The sequence below is a fragment of the Anas acuta genome, chromosome Z (assembly GCF_963932015.1).
Source record: "Anas acuta chromosome Z, bAnaAcu1.1, whole genome shotgun sequence".
Lineage (NCBI taxonomy): Eukaryota > Metazoa > Chordata > Aves > Anseriformes > Anatidae > Anas > Anas acuta.
In genome coordinates this window covers 67,480,943-67,501,967 of record NC_089017.1, presented here as the reverse complement: position 1 = coordinate 67,501,967, position 21,025 = coordinate 67,480,943, and the positions used below count along the sequence as shown (strand labels likewise).

General features: G+C 45.0%; 2 protein-coding genes across 3 annotated transcripts in view; one reads left to right on the top strand and one right to left on the bottom strand.

The window, feature by feature from the left end:
- The window catches only part of ECPAS (Ecm29 proteasome adaptor and scaffold), a 60,690-nt gene extending 48,723 nt beyond the window's left edge, over window positions 1–11,967 (top strand). For both annotated transcript variants that reach the window (XM_068666262.1, XM_068666261.1), the window contains exons 36-49: window positions 826–891; window positions 1,708–1,797; window positions 2,326–2,392; window positions 2,537–2,628; window positions 2,744–2,810; window positions 3,346–3,537; window positions 4,479–4,687; window positions 5,282–5,325; window positions 5,921–6,113; window positions 6,439–6,583; window positions 6,960–7,065; window positions 7,242–7,330; window positions 8,452–8,523; window positions 9,092–11,967. In XM_068666262.1, the coding sequence (XP_068522363.1) occupies window positions 826–891; window positions 1,708–1,797; window positions 2,326–2,392; window positions 2,537–2,628; window positions 2,744–2,810; window positions 3,346–3,537; window positions 4,479–4,687; window positions 5,282–5,325; window positions 5,921–6,113; window positions 6,439–6,583; window positions 6,960–7,065; window positions 7,242–7,330; window positions 8,452–8,523; window positions 9,092–9,231 (1,572 nt within the window). In that variant the 3' untranslated portion in view covers window positions 9,232–11,967. The remainder of the gene's footprint in view (window positions 1–825; window positions 892–1,707; window positions 1,798–2,325; window positions 2,393–2,536; window positions 2,629–2,743; window positions 2,811–3,345; window positions 3,538–4,478; window positions 4,688–5,281; window positions 5,326–5,920; window positions 6,114–6,438; window positions 6,584–6,959; window positions 7,066–7,241; window positions 7,331–8,451; window positions 8,524–9,091) is intronic.
- Window positions 11,968–13,940: 1,973 nt separating this feature from the next.
- Window positions 13,941–21,025, bottom strand: part of SMC2 (structural maintenance of chromosomes 2) — a 28,994-nt gene continuing 21,909 nt past the window's right edge. Inside the window, exons 24-25 of the mRNA XM_068666745.1 lie at window positions 19,105–19,252; window positions 13,941–18,238 (exon numbers count right to left, since the gene is read on the bottom strand). Of these exons, the coding sequence (XP_068522846.1) occupies window positions 18,089–18,238; window positions 19,105–19,252 (298 nt within the window). The 3' untranslated portion in view covers window positions 13,941–18,088. The remainder of the gene's footprint in view (window positions 18,239–19,104; window positions 19,253–21,025) is intronic.

Genomic DNA, 21,025 nt, shown 5'->3' with positions numbered 1-21,025 from the left:
TTTGGTTGAGAGATGAAGTGGAATAGCTAAAGAGTTACTAAAATAAATGTACTCACTGGAATATGGATGGACATATTTTTTTGGAGGGGGAGATGGAAGTGTGGGAACTTTTTATGTCATTCACTAGACTTCCACATATTTCAGAAAGTTAAGAACCTTAGTAAGAGCTGTGTCACTATATGTCACTTCAGCTCCATGCACAAGAGTGAAACAGGCAAAAAGAAAGTCAGTGATAGCTATCTGGAATGCACCTGTACTGCCAAACATTGGTGGTATTTTTCTCATGGGGTTAACTGCAAGGCTACTACTTCTTCTGACATAAATTAGAAGGTATGCCACAGCAATATGGGCAAGAGCTGGGTGTTGTCAGTGCTGTGTGCTTCAATCTCTCTCAAAGAACCATATTAATTAGCAGTTATGGGAAAGTAAATTAAACCCTATTGTTCCAGAGCAAATTGAGCAAATTTCATTGTGGGGTGGAAAAGGAAGCAAACTCTGGCCTTTGCCAACAAGAAGGGAGTAAAGAATAGGTCACAGTAGGTCTTTTTCTTGTTTTTTTGTTTGTTTTTTTTTCTTTTCTGTCTTTATTTCATCATGTCAGAAGTGTATTGTGTAGCTCCTGTACTCCATCTAGAACATCCAGCTGCCTCTGCCTCTGAAAGAGGAGCATTCACAGGCTGAAAATGTTACTATTTCTTGCCTGGATGCATCTGAAATAGATTTTGGTTTCTGTTTGTTAGGTAGAGTTACTGTTGATACTGGCTTTTCCTCTGTTTTTGGGTTGAATTGATGTTTTCTTTTTTTTCCCCCCTCTTATTTCTTTAGACTGCAATGGATAGTGCCAGGCTTAGTGCTGTCAAGTCATCTCCCATGATGGAAACTATTAACATGGTAAGTACTTGATTCAGAAGGGTTCCAGCTTAAGGTATGTTGTAGGAGAAAAGTAGGAATCAAACTGGGAGCTTTAGGGAATTCTGGCTTCATTTTTAGTATCTGCATGTGAATGTCTGTCCACCTTCTCTGTTACATACTGACTTGTATCATCCTTTGGTCACAGTTTGCTCCTCACAAGCTCTCCTGTACCTAACAGCATTTGGAGCTGCTGGCTCCAGCACAGAGGGAGCTGTGTTTTGGTGTCATGTGGAGTGCTCTCTATTTATAGTGTGTAAAGTGTATGGGGAAAAACTGTACTCACTGGCACCCTGCAGGCTGGAGCAGCTGCTGCTGTCCCTCCTCCTGGCCATGCCTCTCCCCCTACCAGCCAGGAGTGGAGACAGTTGTGCTCCATGGTTTCCCTGGAGTAGCGTGAAGATGTTCTGGTTTGTGAGCAACCCAAAACGAATCAGAAGAATGTTGGGTTTTGTCCCAAAATAGGCACTGCTTTTCATCTCTTCTTTCCCTCCGCAAGAGGAATTCTTGCTAGTGCATTAGTTAAAGCTTTCTAAGCAACTGGTGTGCAGGAATTCATGGATTCTAGCAACTGGTGATTTCAGCAGGGTCACCTCACCACAGAACGGGGACGAGATAATATGCATGTGGTATAAGATATGTCGTGGTGCCCTTTTCTCTCCATGCATCAAACTTGCACAGTTCAGCAAAAGACCAGTGTGGAGAACTGTGGCAGGCCTCTGTAGAAGCAAATCAGCTGAGGTCTGTCACACTTATTAATTAATTTATTTATTTATTTGGTCCCTTGCCTTTCTCTAGAGCTTGCAGTACTTGGATGTGTCCATCCTGGGTGAGCTGGTTCCTCGTCTCTGTGAGCTGATCAAAAGTGGAGTAGGCCTTGGCACAAAGGTATGCCTGTGTTTTAATAGATCGTTTGGAAATGGAAAAGGGAGCACAGTGAAGTGTCAGTTTAAATATGTGGGGTTTTCTGGCTTTTTCTTTTGAAGTGACAGCTTGGGTTCGTTCATACCATAATTGTTTTATATCTGAGTCTGAAATCTTCCTACACTACTTCTGATTTTCTGCATGTGTGCTGCATTAACCTCCCCTGGACTGCGTGGTTGTTGTATTCTGTGACAACTGAGTGCAAAATGTCGTCTTTGATACCTGTAAATCTTCCAGGCCCATCCATCCTAAGTGTGGGTCCTGGTAACTTTCTTCCTAATTCAGTTCTTGTCATTTATTTGCTACAAACTGTTTCTGTTTCTGACATTGGCTCCCAGTTGATGGAGCAGAGGCTTAGTGAGCCTAGGTCATATTATACAGCACCACAGCAAGTATTAACAGTAATAACCAGAGGGTATTTTTTTTTTAATATTACCTTTTTTTTTTTTTTTAATATTACCTTTTTTAATATTACCTCTTGCAATCTTCCAGGGAGGCTGTGCCAGTGTAATTGTCTCGTTAACCACACAGTGTCCCCAAGACCTAACACCTTATTCAGGTAGGGTTTGTTTCTAGTGCCAAATTTTTTTTTGTTTGTTTGTTTTTGTTGCTGCTCTGTAGGTGTCATTTCTTTCCTATTCAGCATTGATTTTTTTAATACAGGAATTATTTTTATTTTTTTTATTTTATTTTCTTCCAACAGGCAAACTTATGAGTGCATTACTTAGTGGCCTGACTGATCGCAACAGCGTGGTACAGAAGTCTTTTGCCTTTGCTATGGGCCATCTAGTCCGGGTAAGTAGAGGTTTGAGATGTTTTTATAATCTTGTTTGTTTGTGTGCTGGTTTGTTTGGTTTGGTTTGTGTTTTTTTCAAGTGTTTGAGTGGTCTGAGTCTTTTCTCTGTTACAGACTTCGCGTGACAGTAGCACTGAGAAGCTGCTGCACAAACTCAGCAGTTGGTACATGGAAAAGGAAGGTATGTTGCTTCTTGGATATTCCATCACAGAATATAGTGCATAAAAGGGTTCTTGATGCTGGCAGAAGCTGGTAAAGAAAGATTTCTGTACTGTGATACTTGCCTGCTGTTGTGGTTTAATCCTGTCGGGCAGCTAAGCACCACCCAGCTGCTCGCTCACTCTCCCCAGGTGGGATGGGGGTGAGAATTAGAAAGATAAAAGTGTGAGAACCAATGGGTTGAGATAAAAACAGTTTACTAGGTAATGCAAAAACTGTGCACACAGCAAAGCAAAATGAGGAATTCAGCTGCTGCTTTCTAAAATAATTGGTGTGTTATCACCACTATTTTCATCAAAAATCCAAAATACAGCATCATACAAACAGCTAGGAAAAAAATAACTCATCCCAGATAAAACCGTAACACCTTCACCAGCTGGGTAATTCCCATACACCATCATATTATGGCATTCCTCTGTTTCCCAAGAGGCAGACCAAAAGCTGTCCAAGCAAAAAACCTACCTCACAGCTGTAATGTGATTGTTTTGCTCCTTCAGAGCCAGTGTACAGGACAGGCTGTGCTTTAACTGTACATGCGATGGGACGCTACAGCCCGGATGTAGTGAAGAACCATGCCAAACAGGTGTTGCCATTGGCTTTTCTTGGTATGCACGAGGTTCCTGATGAAGAGAAAGGAGAGAAAGAGGATTCTAATCTGTGGGCTGAAGTCTGGCAGGAAAATGTACCTGGTAAGTTGCATTAAGAGTGGTAAAAGCTTTCTGGGGTGCATGGGCCAGAAAATGTAATGTTTTCTGGAAATCAATTTTGGAAATAATGAGTTCTCGTACCAAGAGATGTGAGAAGCTTTTTTCATTTTCTTCCTTGCTAAAGATGTCCTGTAAGAGTTTGAGCAAGTTAGCTTCTCTGAGCCTATTTGAAATAATTACAGAGCTGTCAATAGCTGAGGACACACAAACTCAGTCAGGAGGAACAGTTTATGATTGTGAGGCACTTAATGCCACTGTAATGCCATCCTTATTGTGCCACAGGTAGCTGAACGTCTTTGGAAATTTCAGTGCCATGTTTAGGAGCTGCTGCATGCCCTGAACTTAAAGGGAACTTCAGCCCCTTTCTGGGGCTGGAGATCACATCTGTTTCTCTAGTGGTGCCAGTGGTTTTAACTTCAATAAATTAATCTACGATATTTTGCTATGCTTACTGTCTGTAAAGGAAGATCTGGAAGCATGGTGAAGTCGTTTTGCTGGTTCCTTCTCTGACCTGATGTCAGATCAGAACCCTCAGTCACTAGAATACATTTTTGGAGTTTGGAAAAGGGACTGCAAAAGAATTTTCCGGTGACCTGTTCTTTTTTTTAATTAAAAAAAAAAAAAAAAACGACATTTCCTAGAAACTGGCTGACAGTGTGTAGTATCTGCCATGTGGGAAGACTGAGATGAGCTCTGTCTCTAGATTAAAAAAAAAAATATCTAAAGAGGTTGTTTGGAAGCACTTGGAAAACAGAACCCATCTTTAGTCAGCCTGGGAAGGATTCTTTGTTGTTTTGCCTGAAGTCTTACAAAAATCCAGAAATCTGTAATTGCCCCCTTCCTTTGTTTTTTCTCTTTCTAGTAAGATCAGACATTTGTTCTCTTTGTGGCAAAATTACAGCTTTCTTGTGTTTCCTCTGCAGGTACTCAGGGTGGCATCAGGCTGTACATGCAGGAGTTGATAGCCATTACACAGAAGGCCTTGCAGTCACAGTCCTGGAAGATGAAAGCCCAGGGAGCAGCTGCCATGGCATCAATTGCCAAACAGACCGGCTCCCTTGTACCTCCACACCTGGGAATAGTGCTCTCTGCGCTGCTGCAGGGTCTGCCAGGGAGAACGTGGACTGGGAAGGTAAAAATGGAACCAGTACCCCACGGATTGTGGTGAGCGTTTGTCCAGCACGTGTCCATCGAGGCAGGAAATGTGATGCTCTTTGTGGCAGAGGACCATGTGCATGACCTCTGGCTTGTGGAGCCTGATGTTTTCCCCTGTGCCTGTAATACATAAGTGCCAGGGAAGGTGAACAGAGGTGGCATTAGATTGCTTTAGGAGCTGGGTTCCCCCGTAGACTATAACTACATGATCATCCAACATCCTCATTTGGAAGGGTCCCACACAAATCCTTGGGTCCAACCCCTGGCTCCACACAGAACACCCCCCTCAGGCTCCTCAGGCATTGTCCCCTCTAGGCCTTCACCATCTTTGTAGCCCTCCTTTGGATACTCTCGTATAGTTTTACGTCCTTCCTATATCGTGGCACCCAGAACTGCACACAGTGCTTGAGGTACAGCCTCCCAGCGCAGAGCAGAGCGGGACAATCCCTTCCCTCGGCCTTTATTTCCCCTGTACTTCTGTCATTGGAGTGCAAAGGACTCCCTGGTGCAGCAGGACCCTGCCGTTTGGCTGTGGAGCATATTTCAGTGGTATCTGTCTTACTCGTTGCAGGAGGAGCTGTTAAAGGCCATTGCCAGTGTCGTCTCTGCATGCAGGTAAGGGTCTTGAAAAAGGTGGCACCCTCAGGGCCTGGGACCTCAAAAAGGAGGTTGTTGCACAGGGTTGTTGCCTGGATGGTGAATGGAAGACTCAACCTGCTCCTGCTTTTCTGCAAGAAGAGGTAGAAAGTCCTGAATGCCATTTTGATCTCCCATCAGGTTGTGAGGAGTCCCTATCCAATCCTTATGTCAGTGTGTGGGTCACCGCTGAGGGCTGGGAGGGACAAATGATGCTTCAGAGGGATGCTCAGAGCTAAGCAGTTGGTTTAGGGCAAGGAGGAGAATGTTGAAAGGCCAGAATTGCCAATAAGAAAGAGCAGATTAAGGGGAAGGATCAACACCTTGAAGGGGAGAAGAGAGAAAGAGGAAGAAAAAGAGTGAGGGAGGAAAAGTGCATTGAAACGGCATGAGGAAAGGCTGTGAAGAAATTCATAGAGAACAGACAAGGTGAGAGTGAAGCAGCACAAGAGTGCAGACGCAATTGCAGTGTGGGTAGGCAGTCCTGTGCCTGAACACGGGTATTGCTTGTGATCTGTGGGACAGGCTGTTTCAGGTGCAGGCCTGATCAGTCTCCGTCTGCCTCACGTTGCAGTGCAGAGCTGCGGGAGGCCGTGCCTGGCCAGCCGAGCGTCGGTGACGTTGTGCAGGCCGTTCTGAAGGAGTGTCGGAAGGAGAACCCGAGGTACAAGGTGGTGGCGCTGCGCTGTGCTGCCGGCGTGCTGCAGGCAACGAGGGAGGACCGCTTCCAGGAGCTGGCAGATATCATCTTCCCCATGATAAAGAAGGTGATGGTTCGGTGTCTCACGTTTTCCCTCTTTCCTGTGGTGTGCCCAGCGTCGCCCCAGTTAAAAGTTAAGTCCTGGCTGCTCTACAGGCAGCAGGAGGCTCCTAGGAAGCTGCGTAGAGTGAGTACCAGCAGCGCTTTCCAGCTCTGCACCTCAGAGAACTGGGGGGGTGCATGGCCAGGGTGGGTCGTGCTCACCTGTCCTGGCTGGGTACGAGCACTGGTGTGAACAAAAACTGCAAGGGGGCACTGAATGTGTGTCTAAGCGTGGGTCTAGTCTGCCCTCATCCCCTGCTGATCACGCCTTCCCCACCTGGCCCCTGCAGAACTCCCTCGAGAGCACAGGCGCGGGTTTACCAAAGCACGACGAAGAGGACGAGGACATGAGGGAGAAGGAGGTGCAGATGGAGTCCCTGATCTGTGCCTTTGAGACCCTGGGCAAAGCGTGGCCGAGGAGCCCGGAGACACAGCGTAAGTCATCTCACAGCGAAAATCAAATGAACAGGGGGAGGAGGGAGGGACCTAGAGACCACGTTGGGTATGGGAAGGCTTACGGGGAGGTCCACGGATATGTTGGGAAAAACAGGATGTCTTCATTAGCCTGCCAGAATGTACAAAGTAGCTCCTTACCTTTCAGCAATTCTTAGTGAGCGTTGTCCTGCCTTGATTGGTAAAGAGTTTTGGTGCCATTTCTCGCAGGATGTTGATTTGGTTGCATGCTATGAGTGTAGCTCGGTGTCACTTGGAGCACAGCGCGAGGAGCATTTGAGGGGCAGGACAGGAAGCGTTTCCTTCTGCCTTTCCCTGTGGTGACCCAAGGGTAACACAATCCCTTTGCTTTCTGTAGGTTGCTATCGACAAGAGTTTTGTAAGCTAATGTGCGACCGTCTGAAACTCAGCACGTGGAAAGTGCAGCTTGGAGTGCTACAAGCCATGAACGCCTACTTTCAAGGGTAATTCTCCTTTCTGCCATCTTCCTTTGATGTTTCTTCTCTTTGTTGCTTCAAACTGTTTAATGAAACCATGGGAGACCTGTGGTGATACAGCAGAGGTGTTTATTGGATTTTCAGGGGCAGCTGAGCCGGCTTCTGTCCCAGTGACACAGGGTGTCTGTGTTTGCATTTGACAGGTTAGTGCTGTTTGAGGAGGAACACTCAGACCCCGGGGCTTTGAGAGAAATACTGTTGGAAACCTGCTCATCTATCACCCACTCTTTAGGTAAATGGATGTTTTCTGGTTTGTAGTTGATAATGAAATGTTTGTTAATACATTTCCTCTTCGGGTGTTGGCTGGTTCAGAGAATGCAGAACAAGCACAGGCTGTCAGATGGGGCTCATCCTGCCTTGCACTGCAGCAGCTGTTCAGCACAGTATTGTGCAGGGTGCTGTGCTTAGAAAAGTAAATCCCTCAGGTGTGAGAGAGCTTTGAAAGGGGAAGTACAGGAGGAGAGAGGGCTCCTGTGCTACCTCTCCAGAGCACAACTCAGAGACTTACGAGTTTTCTCCGTGCAGAAGATGGACCCTGCCCAGTCAGTTTGTTCATGATCTGATGAAACACAAGTTTTTCTCCTTCCCCAGATCAGTCCTTTTGGATACACATGCATGGGAAGTGCCCAGAATTTGCTGAGGCAGCCAGAAGCTCCAAGGCTTCGGGGCAGTTTGTGCTCTCCCCCAGGCAAGCAGCCACAGAGATAAAAGCAGTATCTATGCACAACGGGCAGTCCGGGGCTGGCTATTACTTGTGTGGTGTTGCCACTTGCCCTGTGGCTGTAACATGCACCCACATGCAGCTCATGTTTCTGGTGTGCTCAAAGGCAGCACCTACTTTAGAGAAGTTAGTACAGTCCAGTTTCTTTTAACTATTAAATTTCAATGGAGTGAGGCTTTAAGGAGATTTTAGTTCAGGAGAACAAATATTTTCATGTGACAAGCTTGTGCTTGACAGCATAGGGTTTGTTGTACCCGTACTTAATGCTGCCCTTTAAAACCTGGATGATTTTATAGCCATTATAACTTGGAAAAATAAAAGTCCATGATGCACAGAAGTTGTTTGTGATCACACTGCCGTCATGTGGACTTTATTCCAATTCAGCATGTGTGAGGAACAGTACTGCAGGAAAAGGGAAGGTGATGCACAAGGCTTAGTGGATATGTTAGCTGCTATTTGGTCACTTTCTGCCATTCTGATGTATATAATTGGGTCGCATTGCAGACTGGCAGCATAAATTATCTCATTTAGCTGGGCGAAGAGCAGTCTGCAGACCAGTGGTGACTGCTGTTTGTACAGTTAGTGTGCCTTCGGTTCTGAATCTGTTCTGTTGTTGTTTTCACATCCCTTAGAAAACAAAAGCTACACGTCCATAAGAACAGAAGCTTTGTCTGTAATACAACTGCTCTTCACCAAACTGCAAGGTGAGTCTTTTTCCTTGCCACATGGGAGAGTTGGTGTTTGGTGTAGAAGGCAGGTGGCTGTGTGGCCTGGGAAGGTGGAGAGATACCATTACCTTCTGTTTGCAGCACAGGGTGCTTTCGGGGTGGCTTGGGATTTGGATTTTTGTGCTTGGTGACTGGGAAAACTTGGAGGGGGTGGAAGCAGTTGTGGATGAAGTCTGGGTCTAAACTGCAATTGGATGCTCCTTTGTAAAATGTCCAGCAGGGAGGGAGCAAGGACTGTGTAATGCATCCTCCTTGCATTACATGCAGCAGTTTTGAAGTGGTTCTTCAGGCCCTTGTAGTCCCATAGTGCAGGCTGAGACAATCAAGTTCAGCCTGGTCTGAATCAGCACAGCTACCTGTGCAGCAGGCAGCACGTGCACCAAGCATCCAGCTGAATTTTCCTCCTCAGCAGCTCTTCTCCTGGAAGAGCAGCGAGATGTGAGGTGGTCGCTTTCAGCCTGTCCAGGGATGGAGACTGTTGGTTGATTGGTTTGTTTTTGACAGACTGGTATTTACTGTGGTGTCTGTCTGTTTGTCTTCACAGAAGCTAAACAGTGGGAAAGCCTGACAGCAGAAAGCAGAGAGCACCTCATTCATTCATTATCTACAATGGCATCAGATAGCAGACCCGAGCTACAGGAAAAAGCATTTATATTGAAGAAAACACTTGAAAATCTTAACTAAATTGTAAAACACAAACTATGAAGTGCCATGTAAAACAACAAAAAAAAGTGCAGTGGTCTGAAAACCAAATGGGAAAATGAAGATTACTCTGTAGCATGCATCATTCCTGGCCAAAATAAAATGCCTTAAATTCTGTTCCCCATTAATGTTACTTTTACTCTTTTAAGCTGATGATTAGTTACTGTTTTGTCAGTAAATACCTCTAATGATCTGCCCTAGAATGTTTATAAGTGTGCATTATAGAAAATGTTGAGGGCAAGATGCTTTTTCTTTTTTCTTTAAATCGGCAAAAGAATGTTACTCAGATCCCTTTTGTCCTTCAAAGCAATTAATGAAAAACCACCAGCACAGGAAGTGAAAAGCGTATTTGATTTCCACGGATACTGTGTGGAGATCTGTTACCTGGTGTCTGGGACTCTGCAGTAGAACTAGTGTGTGTGACCTGCAACGAGTGAAATGCTGCCTCTGATGAAGTCTGCGTTAGACTTCTGAGGCTTCCCAGGGGCAGGGTTTCATCTGACATCCACCTCTGCTTCTCCTGTTTGCGCCTCCTTTGCAGCCTGTTGTCTGTGAGTTACGAAAGGCAGAGTACTGTTAACTTCTATCCTTCCTTCTTCTCTGACCTCAGAATGGATTGACCGAGACTATGCCTTCCCCAGCTAGTAACCTCGGCCTCCCAAACTAAATGAGAACTTTTTTCCTCAAAGGATGCACAAGAGAGCACTTTACTGAGCTGTGTGGGATAAAATCGGGCCCAGTTGGTGCCCGGATGGAACACTGCTCTTCTCAAAATTGTTTTGCATGGACACTCCTCAGCTGCAGGAAAAAAAAGAAAAAAGGAAAAAAAAAAAAGAAAACAATCTTTTCCAGATATGTTTTTGAAGAGTGTTCGAAGTTTGCAATGATACTTTTTTTTTTAATAGTGGTAATGTTTTTTCCCCCTTCATGTCCGTAACCCTGTTCTTGCTTTGGAAACCTGTAATGATTTAGAATTGTTGATATTTGTAAGAAACTGAATCGTATGTCATTTCTCAGCAGCCCAAGTCATGCTGGTTTCTAGCAGATGATACTTTTTAATTTGCACTTAAGAAGAAAGATTATATCTGCATTAACGTGGAGTTAAATTGCTATTTGATGATGTGGCCATGCTGCCTGTCCCCTTGTTGCCCTCCTCAGATAAAAGACAAACCTGACCACTATAGCAACAGACTTTTCATCGCGTAAAGTTAGCACTGCACCATAACCTGACCAGGAGCAAGCGTACAGTTTTTTGGGGATAAATGCTCTGCTGATGGTGAAATAAAATCATTAGTGTGGGCAATATCATGTCCATGGCTTTCAGCACGGGGACGGTCGTTTCGTTTCGTGTGGTCTGCTGCTCCTTTCAGATGCCATCTGCCAGGGAGAGAAGTTGTTCAGATAACGTCACCTTTCCTCCACGCCCATTTATTCAGGATCAGGTGTACAGTACCTACTTTTCCCTCAGGTGCCATTTCCCATTCAGTGTTTTCTGGTACTGTAACAATCCAGTTGTCTTGACTTTATCCATGGGAAGGCAGGGATTAAATTCCTCCCTGCCTGGTGAGAAAACGTCTGCAGAAATGGGCAGAGCTGTCCCACTGTGGCTCTTGTTGTAGCAGAAACCTCAGCAAGCACTAATGCATTGTACGCTTGGAACTGGTCAGCAGGCAACTTCTTGGTGCTGGGAGTTGGTGCTATAACGTTTTGATTTACACCTTGTTGCAGGGAGCTGCTCTTTGTTTACGTGTAGTTTGAACTTATGGAGCACAGTGTATATTTTAAAATTTTACTGGGCAAATCACTTTACGATACCTTTCAAAACTTGCTTACCATGACAGGTAGTGTCATGAGTGCTCTTTTTTTTTTTTTCTTTTTTTGTATTAGATGAATATTACCAGTGATGCTTTGCTGTAGCAGTTCATTGTCTGACTTGGGTTTTTTCGTATTGGTTGGAGTGACAGTTACAGAAAAGCAAAGAGTCTCCAAGTCTCTGGTAATCTGATTTTTCACTGTGGACTGGAGTATTCAGAGGCAACGCCTCACGTGGTCGAAAGACTGTAAGTAGAATAACTGTAATCGTTGACAATAGCAACCTGAATTTCTTTATTGGGGATTTACACTAGAGGGAAGAGCATATTCTAGGAACTCTAAAAACAGCTGGATTAACAACTCTGGCCAAGAGTGTTAGGAAAGTTAGAGATGGCATAAATGCTTTCTGAGTCACAATGCAATATGTCTTTCTTGTGATTCTGGAACAGATTCAGAGCTCCTCTCTAAAGCACGTGCCTATACACAAAACCTACCTGTACAACAGTTAATTCAGTCGGAGGTTTGATTTCTACCCCCCTCATTTGTAAACTTCACAGGATTGAAAAATAAATAAATAAATAGATGTGGCCTTTCCTAGAGTTTTTCCTCTAAAAGTGATTGCACTATGTAAAACACACTGTACTTTGCCCAGTGTGGGCATTTCTTGTGCTGCTGCAATGCTGCTTTGTATACCAGGAGTGCAGTGCGCAGATTGGACACTAGCACTCGTTCTGACCTACAAGCTGTTGCTTAAATGGATGTATATTGAGAAAAGTTTTCTAATGTTGCAAGATCTCCATCAAATTCACTGCAATCTGTACTGTCGGAGTATGTAAATGGACTGACCGAAAGAAAACCCTGTTGCTTACCAAAAAGGTAAAATTAAATAAAAAATGCATGACCTCGTCTCGGAAGTAACTGGTAATTTCCACCCCACACCCCGCGAGTACTTGGCGCTCTTCTCTTGTTCCAAGTTCAAAGCGACCCCCTGCCTCCTGGTCGGAGCTGACCTGCCTGGGGGTGTTGGTGCCATCCAAGCTGCAGCTGCGCAGCAGGGGGGAGAGGAGCGAGGACACCGGCTGCTCTGTGAGGCACCAACTTGGCCTCCAACCCTGTGGGGTTAGCGGGTGAGGCCAGGGTTGCAGCCAGGCTACCCCCACGGTTCCACGGGAGCCACGTGAAATGAGACAGTATCTGCCAAAGGAGTGAATTTAGGATTTATGAGCCATACCTGAAGCAGGAGTGCCTTAGGCTCCTTCTCTAGCTGTAGCTATTCCCCATTGCATGTTGGGGCCCAGCTGTTGGGTTTCATTTGACTAGAGGAGCACCACAGGCAGCCTGTGGTGACACCACCCCCTAACCACTTTGGGAAGCAGTTTGTGGTGTTCCCTCCTTGCGTCAGATTTTGGGATGAAACGGGGCCTTTGCAAAGTCCAGAGAATAATGACCAATGCATGAGGAGCAAAAATGAAACAGAAGTTCAGGGAAAATAAACAAAAGGCAGTAACGTGGTAGTTCATTTTCATAAATACAACCGAATACAGGACTCCTCAAGATGCAGGCAGGTAACAAGTTTATCCAAATAATGACAGTTTTAAGTCTCTGCATAAAACAAAGCAGTGCTGGTGTACCACCGAGGATGAAAAGTACCATGTTAGAGGGTTTAATCCTAAGTTTGCTCTGTGTTGAGAGAAAAATGCAAGAACTGAACAAGTATGTAATTTGAAAATATTTAATGATAAATCAGTTCAGCAGATCATAAAAACAGCTTGGCAGTTAAAATTGTCCCTGACCTTGCTTCTTTCAACCTGATTGAAAGACCTTCGGAGGGGGCGCCCCGCTGATTTCAGCGGCCTTCGCCAGGACTACTTTCATTCAAATCCTTCACCGACGAACCCAAAATTAGACACAAGCAAATAAAACCAGTAAACCCCAGGCAACCTTTGTGCACCAAGCCCGAACGAAGACCTACAGGGTGGGTTAAGTATAAGCCGATGATCCGATCGGTTGGGGTTGGGTATCCTGGAACACAACAAACGAGACGTCCAATTGCGGACGAAGTGAGTGTAGACCCCTCGGTAGTGCGGTTCCCACATCCCACGAGGGACTGAGCCATGAAAAGGGGGAAGCGATCCATGCGTGTGTGTGTGAAGGTGTTCCGGAAGATGGGACAGAAGAAGAGTAAGTCTTCTGGTCCATGGGTGGGGTAACGTCTGATGTTAGGTTACCCCGGGATTACTGATTAAAACTGGGAGGATTCCCCTTTTAGGCGGGGAAGGAATAAAGTAAAAATGATACATTATTGTGTTGAAGTTTGGGGTGGTAAACAGATTCGAGGAGACCACCTGTACTGGCCCGTATTTGAGTCTTTTGAAGATTGGGTTTGTCATTGGGTTTGTTCCTTTGAGTTTACACATATTTGTGTAAACTCAAAGGAACCTTTTAGTTTGGAAGAAAGTGAATATGCACGTTTGTGGATCAGCTCGGAAACTCGAGCCAATTTATATCCTCTAAAAGAAAAAGGAGGGAATGGGAGGCGTAAGGAAAACCCAAGAATTAGAGATCCCAGCCCCACTGCCTCCCTGTATTCCACCACCCCCACCTGCAGCCCCTCCAACTCCCGGGCTTCCTAATCCGCAACCCTGGGGAGACTCTGATAGCGACTCTGACTCTAGCGTTCAGGGACCAGTGACTAGGAATATGTGGCTGTCCCCATTAACTCCGGGGACATCCGAGAGTTTAAGAAAAGGACAGGCGGAGGGTAAGCGAGTTTTAATGGCAACTGGCATAATGTTTGCAGCTGCTGAGGAATAATTCTAACTGGAATAATAATTGTACATTGTATATTGTATATATAAAAGCCCGGGCATTTTTGTTAAAGTGTTCTTTTATACATATGTTAATATGTAAATATGTAAATATAAGAACTGCCATTGAGGTGTATGTCTAAGGGAACAAAATTTGCCCAGGCATATTATCGGCTCATCAGGTTTAAATGTCCTCAGTGTAATTGTCCACAGGCAGTTAATTTACAGTGGTCTGATTTTACTTGTGTATCTATATATTGTGGATTTTGGAGGGATTGGGATTGACTAGTAAAGAGCTTCTAGGAAAATAGTGGAATATTAACCACTGTAGATTACAATAGGAAAAGTTCAAAGCCAAGAAATCCCAAGGAAAAGCCCCCTAGGATGTATACTAACACATTGGAGGGATATAGTGGGGTGAGAGTGTACAGAGAGTAAAGAACTCTTATCAAATATTGTAATCAGTGGTGGCCACCCTAGAGGATGGAGCGGAGTGGCCCCTAAATGGAACTATTACAACACCATATTACAGTCAATGTTGTTTTGTGGAAAGAAGGAAAATGGGATGAAATATGGTATATTGATTGATATGTTGTTTCAGTATCTTGGAGGGAAAAGGTGTGGAATTAAGTTGGACTCTGACTGAGCCTTGGGTGCTGGTATTAGAAAAGTACAGGCTGGAGAAAGATAAAGGAAGTGTTAAAAGGGTTGCTGAAGGTGTTGAAGGTGTGGCAGGTAGTATTTAACAGAGCTGTTTGAAATTGAATGAGCAGGGAAAGGGGATGTAGGCATTATCTAAGTAACAGTCCAGAAGTTTTGGTATATTTGCATATTTGCTGTGGTGTTTGTTCAGTTTCCCAAGCATCGGGGAGGGGGGAACAGCCTGCTCCACCAGGGGCCTCTCCAGTGGCCGCAGGGGGGCTTCGGCTCCAGCGCCTGGAGCGCCTCCTCCCCCTCCTTCTGCACTGACTTTGGTGTCTGCGGGGAGGGGGGGGGGTTCTCGCTCTCCCAACTGCTGTTGAGCAGCAGGTTTTTGTTTGTTTCTTTGTTTGTTTTCGTGGATGTGCTCTCACAGAGGCAGGGACTGTATTGCTCATGGCTTGGCTCTGGGCAGCAGTGGGCCCGTTTGGGGCCAGATGAAATTGTCCCTTGTCTACCACAGGGAGGTTTCTGGGCTTTTCTCACAGGGGCTGCCACTGCAGTTTCCCACCCCCACACCCCTCACACCCCCCGAACCTTGCCATTGAACCCAATACACTGGGGAACAGCTAGGTCATTACTGACTTGTAAAGTATCAGGGATTAAATTAACTAATGAAACTCTAAATGTGATGGGGGTAGAAGGGACTGGGATAACAGTGCCACTTTGGGGGAATACCACGCTGAGACCCAGGGGATAAAATGATCACTGGGCAATTATTGTATGTATCCAAGGCGGAGACTAACTTGTTGGGAAGGGATTTGATGATTAAATTGGGCATTCAAATAGTAAATTGTTAGACTGGAATAACAGTGTTATTAATGGAGTGCTCTCTGGCCCTGAGAGCAAACATACATGGATATTCACCTCTGACTGGAAAGACCCTGAAATGGGGGCGGAAGCAACAATATAGGTGGACAATTTTACCTCAGGGGTTTATAGGGCCACCTATCTATTTGGGTAAATTCTAAAAAAAGATTTTGTACCAATTACAACCTCCCAAGGAGGTGGAAGCTTTACTTCTACACTATGTCAGCTGATTTCGAGGCCCCGATGCTGAGAATATATGGGATTTTATTTCTGCCCAAGTTCTAACCCGGGAAAGGGGTACTGTAAATGCCTGAATGTGTATTATTGTGCATACCGGGGGTGTGAAACCATTGCTACAGACTGAACACTCGGGGCTAGTCGGGATAAATTCTTACAAGTGGGATATGGGCTGCAAGGTTGTAACTGACAATTGGATCCCCGTTACAGGTGGCGAGGGCATGGTATAGGGTATACAGGAACCTTCCACGGAAATAAAGGAATTTGCGAGGTTCTATATATAAATATAACAAACTCGGACGATACTAGCTGGGTACTAGGAAAAATGTCAGATTTTACGAACACGGAACAGATAGGGGCGGACTCATACTAATAAAGAAAGAAAAACCCAAGACTTCCAAGGTAGTCGGGCCTAATAAAGAGTTAATAGGGGAAGGTTTGGTTGTCCAGACTGTAAAGATACCTGGGACTGCCCAGCCTACTACAGTGTTTTCTAATAAGTCGACAGAGTTATCCTTTCCCACACTGCTTCCAAGCATTGTGAAAAAAGAAGGGGGTTGTACCCGAGAGTAGAAAGTTATAAATGTGAGTTTCCAGGTACTAAATCAAACTAATCCTGAGATAACTGAAGGGTGCTGGCTATGTGTAAGTGTTAAGCCCCCATATCATGAAGCTATAGGAGATATGGGGAGGTCTGAATATTCAAGTGAGTCAAATCCTTCCAAGTGCAGTTGGGGTCAGGAAATTGGGATAACTTTGACTCAAGTTACAGGAAAAGGTAGATGTATCGGCACAGTTCCAAGAGATAAAAATGATCTGTGCCATGCCACTGAAAAAAATGGACCAAACACACAAATGGTTAATTCCTGCAAATAACACTAGGTGGGTATGTTCATTGTTGGGAGTCACTCCTTGCCTACCTTTAAAATTGTTTAACACATCTCATGACTTCTGTGTACAAGTGGTCATTATACCAAGGATTCTATACCACGCTGAAGAGTATACGTATACCCGTCACACAGTGGCTGAATACCATCTGGTAAAGAGGGAGCCTATTACGGCCGTCACCTTAGCCACTTTAATGGCCCTTGGGGCTGCAGGTGCCGGAACTGGAATTGATTCCCTGATAAAACAAAGCCAGGAATTTACTTCTCTATGCATTGCCATAGACGAGGATCTGGCCCGTATAGAGCAATCAATAACAGTTCTGGAAAAATCGGTTAGGTCATTATCCGAAGTGGTACTCCAAAACCGTAGAGGGTTGGATTTGATTTTCTTACAACAAGGAGGACTGTGTGCAGCCCTACGTGAAGAATATGTATATGCAGATCATACTGGGGTGGTGAGAGATACAATAACTAAATTGCAGGAAGGATTAGAAAAACGCAAAAGGGAAAATGAGGCTCGTCAGAATTGGTATGAATCCTGGTTTAACTATTCACCTTGGCTTATCACACTATTGTCAACTATAGCGGGACCTTTATTACTAATAATAATAGCATTGACTTTTGGGCCATGTCTTTTCAATAGGGTAATTGCAATTGTAAAAAGTCGATTAGAAGCTGCTCATCTTATGCTTGTGCGTGCTAAGTATGAATCTCTTGAGCAGGAGGAGGACGACGCAGAAACTTTGATGCTCAGCAAGCAAATATTGCAAAAATTCAATGAACAAAATATGTTAGAAAAAGAAAAAGGAGGGATTGTGATAAATTAGTGGGGGTTTGTTCATTGTCTTTGAGGAATTTGGAGAATCTGCTGAGGAGATAAGGTTGTACAATTTAACGGCCTTGGTAAAGGGGAGGATTAAGCAAGCCGATAGCAGGAGGGGGTATTGGTTAAACACCCTTGAGTGAAACCAGACATCCTGTTTACCGCTTCACTACCCCCACCTGAACAGGAGCACAACGCGTGATCACCAGCAGAGGAACAACGACCCCCCTCTCAACAACAGACTGCGCAGCCTCAGCCAGTTCAACAAGTCTCGATAAGCTGGAACTCGACTGCTATAAAACAGCAACCCTGGAAAGGGAAGTTGCGTGCTGTTGCGGAGCGGAGACTCCCCAGCCGCCCAGCGCTGTTTTGCTTGTGTCTGCTTAGTTGGTTAATAAAAGAATTTCAATAGACCAGAAAATTGTGTGGTCTAACTTATAACATTCCTCAGCTCACAAGGCAAGCTCCTACTTACATGCATTTATTTGTACATGCTTGAAGAGTGAGGACTAGAATTGTCAATGGGATAGCAGAAGAATTAGAAGCAGCTTAGCTAAGAATGCAGGCAGTGGTTGTCCTGTGAATTAAAATTCTTATAAGCTAAAAATATACATTTTTAAAAGAATCAAGGCCAAAAATGTTGAAATTAGCAAGTTGAAAGCAGTTGTTTTAGGTCTTTCTGCAGACCAGGGACACACAACGCCTGAGCAGCCATTACTGCAGCTGATGTGTCACTCAGTTTCCTCCATCACCTTCTGTTTTTTCTAAGTCCTATTGGCTTTGTTTTTAGATACATTATTTTTGTTCTGCTGCTGGCTGTATCTTGCAACTGTGGATGCACCATCAATAAACTTGGTCTTGTAGAGGACATTGGCGTTGTTAAACATTCCATCCTTCAAGGACACCACAATAAACTAAAACAAAACAGAAAGCTTAAAATAAATACTCCTATCCAAATAAAGAGTTAACAAAAAAAAAGATTAGAAAATGCATCCAAAAATATATATTTTACTTTACTTGGATAATGTCTTAGTACTAATTCTTAAGAAAGTAAATCTAGATATAGCTGAAGCCCAGCAGAATGTGCAAGGCTGGTTAACAAACACCCACAGGTCAGACACTGTAGCTACGAGCTGTGGCTGTGGTCAATCCCAGTGCTTGGTCTCTTCAGCCCGTGGTGTCAGTGACTATCGGGAAAATGTTGCCATGTAAAAATGCAGGATCCTTTGTAAGCTAAAGATATAACTCAAATTATTTTACAGTACTGGTAACAAATACTCCCCTCTTTATCTAATTTAGAAAGGTTGTATCCACCACCAAACAGAGATACCACTTCTCAGTCTGAGGGATTTCTTCAATTCTACAGGTAATTTTTACAAGTGTAGGCCACAGTGATCCAAAGAGTCTTTCCAGTGCCTGACTTATTTTAACAGGGATAAAAATGAAATACTTTTAAGTTCAGGTTAAAAAACTCTAGCAAAAAACAAAACAAAACAAAAAAAAACACGGGTCATGCCTCAAACTGATCATATCGCAGATACTCCTCCCTATTACTGCCTGCTTTTTTTAGCCACTGCAACCATTGCTTATGTTACAAGGTAATGCTTAGAAGAGGTAACGCTTAGAAGTTTCAGTTGCCACATCGTAAGGGTCACGTCCAGCTAAAATGACTTTGTGATTAAAAAAACACTGGAATAAAAAATTAAAAAAAGTTGAGAATTTGTAGGAGCAGACTGCTTCTGAAAATAAGAAAGTGAATGAACTAGTTTCACGGTCATACCTGAGAGTGACGGAAATGAGCACTGAGCATCTGTCCAATGTTCTGGGTATGAGAGAGATCAAGTGCTGCATCCACTTCATCCAAGATGTAAATTGGGGCAGGTTTGAAAAGAAGCATGGCTAAGATGAAGGACAAGGCCACCAGGGATCTAATACAGAGAACAAGAAAGAAATGTTTTATGTCCATTGGAGAGACGACTTTCACTTATGGAAGGCATTGTTTGGTAGTAATGAAATGCTCTCTCAGAAGCAGATTCATGCTTTCAGTTCTGGAGAGACAGTAACAGTTTCTGCCACAATGCCTGCCTGGCCCCCTGACTGTGAGGATTGTGACTGGGCAAGCAGCGACTTTCCATCTGCGGTCCCCAAAATCCGAAGGGCACAGCTGTATCGGCTCGATGTCCCCACGTCCGCGGGGCTTGATGGGATTCACCCTGCAGTGCTGGAGGAGTTAGCAGCTGCTACAGCCTTTTCAAAGCATTCTGTAAAGGGTTCTGTAAAGGGTTCACAGCTGGGTTTCCCCAGAGCTCCAGTCTGCGGCCAGCTCTCTTCAATGTTCCCGTAGATCAGCCGGATGAGGACTTGAATGCATGCTAAGTGTGCAGGTGAGTTGAGTTGGAAGACACCTTAAAGGCCATTTAGTATATCTGTGCTCGGGATTGCCATGGCCCAGCTGCAGAACCTTCCACATGGCCTTGTTGAACTCCACGAGGTTCGCACAGCCCCACCTCAGGCCTGCCCAGGTCCCTCTGGAGGGCAGCCCTTCCCTCCTGTGTGCTGGCCACACCACACGGCTCGCTGTCATCAGCAAACTTACTGCAGCTGCCCTTGATCCCAGTCTCCGTGTCACAGACAAAGATGTTAAACAGCTCTGGTGCCAGTACCGACCCCAGAGGAACACCACTGAGCACTGATCTCCATCTGGACACGGAGCCCCTGACCACAGTGCTTGGATAGCAACAATTCCAACAATTCCTTACTACCGAGTGCTCTGTCCACCACATCCATGTCTCTCCAATTCAGAGGCAAGGATATCAGGGGGGACAGTGACAAGTGTTTTGCACAGACCAGGCAGATGCCATCAGCTGCTCCTCCGCTACCCACCAATGCTGTAACCCCAGCGTGGAATGCCACCAGATTCACCCTATCTGCCCTTAGTGAGGCCGTGCTGGTTGTCCCCAGTCACCTCCTTATTTTCCACCTGCCAGGTTCCAGGAGGATCTGCTCCGTGATCCTGCCAGGCACAGAGGTGAGACTGACTGGCCTGCAGTTCCTTGGGTCTTCCTTTTCTCCCTTTTTAAACATGTTATGTTTCCCCTCTGCCAGTCAGTGGGAATGTCACTGGACTGGCACAGCTTCTCAGATATGATGGGTAGTGGCTTATCACCTATCTCATCGGGTCCCATGGATCTGTGCACGGTCATGTTCCTCAGATGGCTCAGACCTGATCTTCTATAGCCAGCAGTTCTTCACTCTCCCAGTCTCTGCCTTTTCCTTCTGCAACTTAGGCAGTGTGGCTAGAGCACTTGCTGGTGGACTGAGGCAAAAACAGTCTTTGAGTACCTGTCTCCATAACCCAGGTAACCAGGACTACTGTTTCCTGGAGGAGAGGGCCCACATTTTCCCTAGTCTTCCTTTTTTCACTGTTGTAATTATAAAAACCATTTTTATTGCCCTTTGACATGTCTGGCATTGACATTTTCTTCACCAATGCTTTACCCATTGACCTGCCTTTGTCTCAGTTAGTAAGCTCTCCTGCTTTTACCTTTCTGATTCTCTCCCCTATCCCAGCTGAGGAGAATGAGTGAGATGCTGTGTGGTGCTCATCAGCTGCCCAGGGTTAAACCACAACAACCCTGTGGGTGCTCAGATGCTGTAGCAAGCTTCCAAAAGAGGTGGTATATGCCCCAAGACTGGCAGTG